The sequence below is a fragment of the Myodes glareolus genome, chromosome 26 (genome assembly GCF_982192425.1).
Source record: "Myodes glareolus chromosome 26, mMyoGla1.1, whole genome shotgun sequence".
NCBI classification, from domain to species: Eukaryota; Metazoa; Chordata; class Mammalia; order Rodentia; family Cricetidae; genus Myodes; species Myodes glareolus.
Window position 1 is genome coordinate 45,700,613 of NC_142051.1, and position 10,269 is coordinate 45,710,881.

Genomic DNA, 10,269 nt, shown 5'->3' on the forward strand with positions numbered 1-10,269 from the left:
GTTGGCCAAGACAGGGCCTCGAAGGACTATCATACTTAAATTACTGGTTTAGTGCCAACTTTTTCCAGCTTGGGATGTGGAAGAGACTGTTTTCTTTTAAGAGTTGGATCTTCATTTCAGACACCTAGCGAAGACATCTTCAACTTACTCTGGTTTTCAGAACAGGAATGAAAACAGAGTGACACCGTTCCTACTCTGGCTGATCATCTATCAGTAACTTCATCCAAGATGTCAAACATCGGGCTTCAGGGCTGAGATCTTTAGAGAGGAAAAACAGCCATCTATTTCCCCAATTCTCTTCTTACTCCTGGCTTCAGAGAGCCGGAAAAGCACAGTCCAGGGTTTAGGGCACCTGTAGGCAAGATGAGGCTGTGTTGTAACATGAAGCATGTTGGGAACTACTTTTATAGTCAGAGCCCAAAATTACAACTGAAACTTCAGAAAATTTCAAACCTTCAGCACGAGGATAAAATTATTAGTTAAGACTTTCAATTTTCACCACAAGTAAGTTTTCCTGTGTTGTTAACTTTTTGCTTAGTTCTATTTTATGTTTGTTTTTATATTATAATGCAACAACATAGTCTATTTGAAAATTGTGTGTGTGGTATATATGTGTTGACTATGTTCGTGTGTGTGTGTGTGTGTGTGCATGTGCACTCGCATGAATACATGTTCTTGTGGAAGGCAGAGGTTAATGTTAGAATTATTCCCAGTGTTGGAGCTGCAGATGTGTGCTGTTTATCTTTTAACATGAATGGCAGAGAGCTGAGCTTAGGTCCCTTTGCTTGCACTACAAGCATTTTACTGACTGAGTTCACTCCCCTCTTTGGCTATTAAAATAACTCTAAGTTTACTTTTCTCTCTGAAATTTCAATGATGTTTCTGAAATTCTCTTTTATACTTGATATAAAAGTTTGAACTTAGAAATGAGACAGTCTAGTTTAACAACTTGATTTTGTTTGGAAGGTTTTTGGTGGCCACAGTGTGCTCATATATTTTCTTATGTGACCCTTCAAAACTGTCTGGGGCAAATAACTTGAAATGGCTACTTAGTCATTCTGAGTCAAATTTTTAACCTTTAAGAATCAAAAGGGTTAGGTAAGATAACCATTATCTTAATCAATGTTCTCTGGAACAGTGGTTCTCAGTCTGTGGGTTGTAACCCCTTTGTGACTGCGTATCAGATATCCTGCATATCAGACATTTGTATTATGATTCATAACAATAACAAAATCACAGTTATAAAATAATAACAAAAATAATTTTATGGTTGGGTGTCACCACAGCATGAGAAACTTAAATTTATTAAAGGGTTGCAGCGTTAGGAAGATTGAAAACCACTGCTCTAGAGGAATAAAACTTACAGAATGAATGAATCTCTCTCTCTCTCTCTCTCTCTCTCTCTCTATTTTTCTCTCTCTCTCTTTCTGTCTCTGTTTGTGTATATGTGTGTGTACATATGCACACATAACTATACATACATGCATATATATACAATTCTAATATCCCCATATACATGAGGTATTAGAATGGTTTACACACTGTCGTCCAGCTAGTCAACAATGCCTGTGTATTGATGGAAAGTCCAAGAACCCAGCAATTGTTCAGTCCACAAGGTTGGATGTGTCAGTTGGTTTCAGTATATTCTGGAATTCTGAAGAAGGTGGCTCTAAAATGCCAGTGAAGAAATAGAATTGCCAGTGAGAGCAAGAGTAATCAGGCAAAGAGAGAGTGAGATTACCTCTTCTATGTGGATCTTCCTGCCCCAAAAGATCTGTTTAATCTTCCCAACTCAAAGATCTGGATTAGAAGTGAGTTTACCCATTTCAAATGATTTTAGTTAAGAAAAAAACCCCTTACAGCTGTGCCCAGCCATCTGGGTTTTAGCTAATTCCAGATATAGTCAAGTTGACAAACAAAAATGGCCATCACAATCCTAAAAATCCTTTCCTTTATGAACTTTTGAAGGAAAAAACTGGGACGTGACAATCTAAGTGGTATCCTGCAGCTCAAACATGGATGAAATTCTTTTTTTTTTTTTTTTGGTTTGTGAAAAAGGTTGCTTAGACTATGATAGATTTCCAAACTAGAAAAGAAAATAATAAACTGTAACTTCTCATTGAGTTTCTCTCCTTGTGGGAATTTTCATTAATCCCAGATAGGCATTTAATGACTGCAACATTCAGTACAGGAGAAGAAAGACCAGATGATGTGGAAGGAATCCATTTTATTTTGTCACTTGCTATGTCAAGATGTAAAAGAATTTTGCTAAGAAGGTCTAAACTGCTTAACTTTTGATTTTATTAAGTTTCCTAAATCTTTTGGTTTTCGTTTTCAATCATTCAGCATCCATTTCATTATGAACCATTGGAGGTCTGGCAATATAGATATTTTAATGAAAATAATTTTTTGTGCTTTAATGAGACACAGGATACAAATAGCTAGAATGGAGATACATCTGACTACTAAATGAGCATTAGTGGTTTTATAATATAGGGGAAGAGATTAAATTTCTTACAGAGATGAATGGTATTAGCACCCAGTTTTAAAGGAATCTACTGGAATAGAATGGTTATAAGGCCAGGGTCATTTCTCAGATATTGTATTTGGAAAATTATGACTGATCATAGCTTAGTGAGGGAGTTTAGAGCAGTGTGGCATGACCATAGCACATGGCAATATTCAAGAATAGAAGCTAAAGAATAATATGGGCACACCACCACCACCAACAACAACCTAGTGATGTGGCCAAAATGTTGAAATTTTATTTCAATGGTAAAGAGAGCTTTAGGCAATTAAAATGGGTAATGATATGATTGGATGACTGACAAATGTCACTAAGACTACAATGTTTATGGCTGAGCCAGTATTTGAGTGAGTGATAAGGTAGAAGAGACTGTCTATGATAATACTGGAGCATCAGCTCATTTCAAGAATTGACCTTCACCAAAAATTGAGGATAGTTGTTCCTTGGTAGTGGTTTGTGGAAAGTTTTAGAATAAATACAAGAATAAATGAAAGAATAATGAAGGGATTCTCTCCTTGTGCATGCACATGTGTGCATGTTCGCATATGTATGAGTATGGTGTATTCATACATGTATGTGTAGGTGTGTAGAGGCAAGAGAAGAATGCCAGGTGTAATCTACCAATCTCCACTTTTTTCCCCATGAGAAAGGTTTCTCACTGAACCTGGAGTTAAGTTGGTAGCTAGAAAGTTGCAGTTACCCTCTTTCCTTTAACTTCCACAGAGCTGGAGGTTACAAAAATGCCTGGCAATGTCTTTCTTTTTACCTGGGTGCTAGGAATCTGCACTTAGGTCCTCAGGCTTGAACAGTAAGTTCTCTAACCCACTGAGCAATATCTCCAACCTCTAATAGGAACAAAATTTGATTAGATGTGGTGATCAAGTTATGAGATAGGTAAGGGTGGGTTATAGGCTTTTGGGAGATAGTACATGAAACTTGGAGAGTAAGTAGAGATAGGGTTGAATAAGTTCAAACTGAGGAAATGTCCATTTGAATTGGAAAGAGGAGTTGTGAGTTAGAGGTCACACTACAAAAGAAAGTAGAGAAAATGTCTACAGCTAGTTATTTTTAATGAAAGTTTGGATTTAATTTATTATTAAGCTGACTATTGTTTACAACATATTGCATAATAAATTCTCTATTTATTTGTTTTTTTTTGAGACAGGGTTTTTCTATAGTCTTGGAGTCTGTTCTGAAACTAGCTCTTGTAGACCAGGCTGACCTCAGACTTACAGAGCTCTACCCACCTCTACCTCTCAAGTGCTGGGATTAAAGGTGTGCACCACCACTGCCTGAATCATAATATTTTTATGGTATATAATGTGGTTTTCCCTACCATATTCAAATTTTGCTGAGTATGTGATAATAGTTTACATCAGCAGAATGTGGTGTGATATTTCAACAGAAGTGTATAGCATGCACTGATCACACAAAGGTGATGATGCTTTCCTTCTCTTTAAATTTTCTTTGTGTTTTGAACCTTCAAACTCCTTTCATCTGGATCTTCATAAAATATATAATAGACTATATATTTCATATATAGTCATGAAGTATAGTGCCAGCACTGTACTGCAGGATACCTTTACAAAACCTCCATGAAGACATCCTCTCTTCCTCATAGAAAAAATATTTTTAATACTAAAATTTCAAATATATTTCTGTGAATACAATGTAATTGTTTAATATACAGTACAAAATTCTTAACTTTATAAAATATTCAACTGTTTAAATAGCAAGACATCCTCACTCCTGATATAAAGATTAATTTCTCCATTATATTAAAATTAAAATTTATCCTTATTCTAACACTGAGAAATGAGATGCATGCAGTCTATCTAGGCACGTTTAACAAGGATCTCATAGATATCTTTAATTCATATATAGTTTTATCTCTTGCTTTTGAGACACATGATTTATGCTATGTTAATGACATATATTAAAGGATTAACACGCAAATGTCGAAAAGATTTGGAGGCAGAATACTATGTGTGCTCATTCTTGAATCATGTAGACCGCAGGTTTCCCATCTCTTCTCAAGGTGGCAGAATAACATCTTAGTGAGTGACTAGAGATACCTTTCCTGGTGTGAATCAGTAATAATACTGCCCACTCTACCAGCTTTTAAGGAAAAAGAGAAAGAATGGATTTGGCTTTGTAAGATTTGAATTATTTCATAAATCTATCAGTAGGACTATCTTTACTAAGACAGCAGGTTTAAATTTTCTCGTACTTGTCTTTGACCTACTTAAAGCTGTGTTCTTCTTTCAGTGGAGTTATAATTATAATTTTGTTCAGTGCTTTTTTTAAGGATAAAATGTCTTACAATCCAAGTAACACTGAACTCAGGCCAAACTCTGGTATCTTACCCTCCTCTGTCTTTCAAAACTATTCTAAGAAGAAATTTGCTTTATTTAAAATGAAAAAATACCTGGTTATGAAAAGGTCTAAATATTCTATGATTTCATTGACTTTCAACTCAACAGTGTGTACCAGAATATTTTATACCTATTATACCAGGTCTATACAGAGTAACCCTGTCTATAAAAAAAAAAACCCTAGACCAACCAACCAACCAAACAAACAAACAAACAAAACCCCATTAAAATAAAAAAAATGAGAACTGAGGTGATGACCCAGCAAGAAATGTGCTTCCTGTGTGAGTGTGAGGACCAGAATTCAGATTCCTATCACTTTAGTAAAAGCTGACAGGTGTTGCCACAGCATGCAGGAGAAAGAGAGCTCAGTGCCATTAGGGCAAGCTTTCTAACTAGGTTAGCTGACTCTGAAAGCTTTGGGTTCAAATGAGAGAGACTTTGTCTCAACATAAGATGGGGAGCGACTGAGAAAGACACCTGATGTCAACCTCTGCACACACACAGGTGAACAACCATATATGCATGCATCTCTCTCTCTCTCTCTGTCTCTCTCTCTCTCTCTCTCTGTCTCTCTCTCTCTCTGTCTCTCTCTCTCTCTCTCTCTCTCTCTCTCTCTCACACACACACACACACACAGAGACACACGCTAAAAAGAACTGTTTCTTACATGCCCCAAAACAAAAATTGCAGTAGTTTGACAGGTATTTATTTTACTTTACACTTACTTAAAATAACTAGCTGGAAATAACTTGATTTACATTACTAATGGGTCTTTACTTAGGGATCTAGAATTTAGATTAATTATCTTCCATACAAACTGTTTTCCTCCAGCCCCCAATCTCTTGAAATGTTTCAAAGAGACAGTAGCTGAACTTCCCAGGTAAATCTCTGGATGCTGCTGGGACTTCATGGATAATCCACGCAACATCACAGAATTTTTCATGCTGGGACTCTCCCAGAACCCCCAGGTGCAGAGGATGTTGTTTGTGCTTTTTCTGTTTGTCTATTTGGTCTCTATTGGAGGCAACCTACTTATAATTATCACTATCATTTTCAGCCCCACCCTGGGCTCCCCTATGTATTTTTTCCTTTCATATTTGTCCTTTATTGATACTTGTTATTCCTCTTGTATGACACCCAAACTCATTGCTGACTCCCTGCATGAGGGAAGAGCCATCTCTTTTGAGGGCTGCTTGGCCCAGTTCTTTGTGGCTCATTTATTGGGAGGAACTGAGATCATTCTGCTCACAGTGATGGCCTTTGACCGCTATGTAGCCATCTGCAAGCCCCTACACTATACAACCACCATGACCAAGCACCTCTGTGTGGTGCTGGTGGCAGTGGCTTGGCTGGGTGGTTTCCTGCATTCATTGGTTCAGCTCTTTCTGGTTCTTCAATTGCCCTTCTGTGGACCCAATGTAATCAATCACTTTGTGTGTGACTTGTACCCTTTACTGGAGCTGGCCTGCACCAATACATATGTCATTGGCCTGCTGGTGGTGGCCAACAGTGGTGTGATCTGCCTGCTGAACTTCCTCATGCTGGCTGCCTCGTACATTGTCATCTTGCGCTCCTTGAGGTCCCACAGTGCAGAGGGTAGACGGAAAGCTCTGTCTACCTGTGGGGCCCACTTCACTGTTGTTGCTTTGTTCTTTGTGCCCTGTATATTTATTTACATGAGGCCGTCATCTACTCTGTCCATAGACAAAATTGTAGCTGTGTTTTATTGCATTTTGACACCCATGTTCAACCCCCTCATTTACACTCTGAGAAATGTAGAAGTGAAAAATGCCATGAAGAATCTCTGGAGAAAATGAGAAATTTTAAGTGGAGGACACAAGTTACAGTGGGGAAATAAATCATTGATATAAGAATTCATATTTTGTATGGACCTAGGAGCAATTGTCAAAAATTTCAGGATAAGACTGCAAGAATGCAGGCAGGTGCTAGCTACTTATCCCCAAATTCTGATAATTACTCAGGTCCTATACAAAGTATGAATTCTGTTGTCCCACTCGCAGCTAGACCCATGTAGAGGTCCAGAGTCTGGGTTCCAACCTGTGGCCCTGTTGGAGTTTGGGAATAATGCTACAGCCAGGGCCACACAGATATATATGGCCTATGATTCCATTGGTCGTCAGGGTCCTGGCTGCTGCCGAGGGTCATGTCTGTGTCCTTGGCTCTATAGCAGCCAAGGTCTAAGTTGATGTCCTTGGCTTTTGTTTCCCCCAAGGGTCATGTGGGAATCTTGAGGTCAGATCAGTCACCTGAATCCATGTTGGTGTCCAAGAACCGTGCTACATCCAGGGCCATACAGATATGAGTGGTACATATCCAATGTCATGGTGACTCCATGCCAGGGCTGTAGCTGGTGGAGGATGTCTGGGTTTGTGGTCCTATTGCAGACTGGGTCTGTGATGATGTCCAAGACTCCTGTTATCATTGAAGGCCATGAGGATGTTTGACGTCTGGGGCTATGCTAGTGTCTGAGGACCATACTGCTATGGGGGCCATGCCAATCTGCTGCCTGGGGCCATGGTGAGATTCATATCTAACCACTGCCAAGGACCATGTCTGTGTCCATGGTCCTACTGTAGTTGCTACACTGCTGGGGTGTTTGTTGAAGTCCAAGGTCCATGTTGCCACCAAAGGTCATACAGAAGCCCAGGGTTGGGGTTGCAACCTGTAGTCTTGTTGATGGCTGGGGAACACACTGCTGCCAGAGACATCCTGATCTTAATGGCCTGTTCTTCTACCTGGAGCCAATGCTGTCCAGGCCCAGGTTGCTGTAGAGGGTCATGTTTGGGTCCATGGTTCAGCAGCAAATGAGATCTGTATTTGTGTCTGTGGCCTGTGTCACCTCAGGGGTCTCATAGGAACCATGCATGATGAAAACAGAGGACCATGTTGAGCCAACCCCACCCTTTGCTGGCCCTGGGAAAGCTGATCCTGCCTTTTGATGGACACTGTAGCAAGAAAGCTGGTGTCGACCCTCATGGGAGATCTGGTTCCTGCACTCAGGAGAGATGGCTCCACCCCTCACCACAGGCAAGGGAAAACTGACCTTATTGATATGGGTGTAGGAGAGCTGTCTCCACCCCTGGCATGACTTGGGAGGTCTGGAGAGCCTGGACTGACCAGCTCAGTTATGGATTAGGCCCACAGCTGGGTCTGGGGCTGGCCCACTCTAACATCTACCCCATTTGGTACCTTCTGGAGCTTGTGAAAGGACTGGTCCTGTGGAACAATACCTGCAGAATCTCCATGTCTCAGGGCAGCTGTGGGATATCCCGGAGGAGTTCCAGAGAGGACCCAGTGAAGATGGTGTGTCAGACACCAGAGGCCTTGAAACAAATCAGTGATTCATTGCAATGAACATTTGCAAGTAAAGCTGATTGGACAAAAGTGTATACTGTGTGACTCACCATGGCTCCCAATGCTACCACAGCTAATGAAAAGGTGTTAGAGAGGTGGGAAAGATGAAGTACTGAAGAGGGTATTTTTTTTTTTGTCTGTGTGTTTGGTTTGGTTTGATTTTTAAAGATTTTTGGGGTGGATTGCTGCAGGGCTGAGGGGAAGATATGAGGGTACTGGGAGGTGAGTGGAATTAGGGTACATGATATGAAATTCCCAAAGAATCAATAAAGAAATTACGTTAAATTAAAAAAACCAAAAAAATTGCATGAATGTTTAAATGTATGCATATATCCATACTCACGATTATCAGATTAAATGATTATATCACAGCTCAGTTCCTTTTTAAGAGTTTACCCTAAACTGAAGAATATGGAGGTGCAATCTTTGTCCTCCTCACCTGTGTTTAAGAGGGATCTCTCACAGCCTGTGATACTGAGTGTCTGTGATGAGCAGGGTGGTTTTGCTGAGGATTAGTAACCTGTTTCTCCACGCTGTTTCTCCTTTAGTCTCTGATGCTTCAACCTACACGTTGTGCATCTCTAACATCTTGGCATCTCCAAAGTGACCCAGGCTTCAATTTCACAGCTTCATGAAATGGCCTCTCTAGGCCTCTATTCAGGGACACCCTGCCACATTCCTGGCATCAGCAGCTTTCCTTAGGCATAGAGGCAAATTTCATAACTTGTTTCTTTTATCTTTGACTCTAAAGTCAGAACCACATGGCCAAAGATGCCAAGTTTTGCTACTTTCTGGGGCTGGAATATAATCTCCTCATTCAATTCCATCTTCACCAGTTTTCTGTCCTTCATTGCCCAAGCTTGGCTGTCCTGAAACTTGCTCTGTAGACTAGGCTGACCTCAAACTATGAGATCTGCCAGCCTCTGCCTTCTGAGTGCTGAGATTAAAGGTATGCCCCACCACACCTGGCTCATTTGCAGTGCTTAAAGCATCCCAAAGTACCAAAGTCCATTTTACTCCAAACGAAAACATCATCTGGCCTATCACAGCAATACCCCAGTCCTTGGTACCAACTTCTGTCTTAGTTAGTGTTTCTATTGCTGTGGAGAGATACCACAACCATGGCAGCACTTATAAGAAAAATATTTAATTGGGATGACTCACTCACAGTCCCAGAGGATCAGTTCATTATCATCATGGTGGGACATGGTGGCATGCAGGCAGACATGGTACTGGTTACATCTTGATCAGAAAGCAACAGGTACTAGGTGTGGCTTGGGCATATATGAGACCTCAAAATCCATCCCCAGAGTGACATACTTCCCCCAACAAGGCTGTACCTACTCCAACAAAGTCACAACTCCCAATAGTGCCATTCCTTATGAGTTTGGAGGTCAATTACATTCAAACTACCACAGCAACTTTGTCAAATATTAAATGGCCAAAATTGTCTATATTCATGTTTGGGTCTTCAATTTTGTTCTATCTATCTACACATTTATTTTTGGGTCAGAACCATATTGTTTTTATTACTATAGCTATTACTATAGTTTAAGATCTGGGATTATAAATTCTTAAGCATAGTTCTATTTTCAGGATTGTTTTGGCTATTGGGAGGTCTTTTATGGTTTCATATATATCCCTTAAAATTATTTATATACACACCACACACATGTTTGTTGTTTAGAACATATACACACAATATACACACATACACACCCCACCCCCAGACATAATACATACACACACACACACATATATATATTCTAGCTGAATATTTTTGAATAAATATATGTATACACATAAATTCAGCTACTTTTAAAAGGTAGTTTGAAATGATAGCATCCAATTCTCTTGATTGTCTATTTCCAGTCACAAGAGAGTAAAACAATGTTGTATTCCAAATAATGCCAGCAACTGTAAAGAGTCTTTTCCATTGTTTTATCATCGAATCTCCTGAGAATTATCTAAGTTACTCATAGTTTCAGCATA

At 39.7% G+C, this 10,269-nt stretch overlaps 1 protein-coding gene across 1 annotated transcript; it reads left to right on the top strand.

The window, feature by feature from the left end:
* Window positions 1-5,810: 5,810 nt before the first annotated feature.
* LOC148117800 (olfactory receptor 4C3D) lies at window positions 5,811-6,719 on the top strand. The gene has a single exon (XM_087902135.1). The coding sequence runs from the start codon at window positions 5,811-5,813 to the stop codon at window positions 6,717-6,719; it is 909 nt and encodes a 302-aa protein (XP_087758261.1).
* Window positions 6,720-10,269: the final 3,550 nt, after the last annotated feature.

Coding starts and splice junctions, on each gene's coding strand:
- LOC148117800 (XM_087902135.1), top strand. CDS start 5,811: ATGGATAATCCACGCAACATCACAGAATTTTTCATGCTGGGACTCTCC.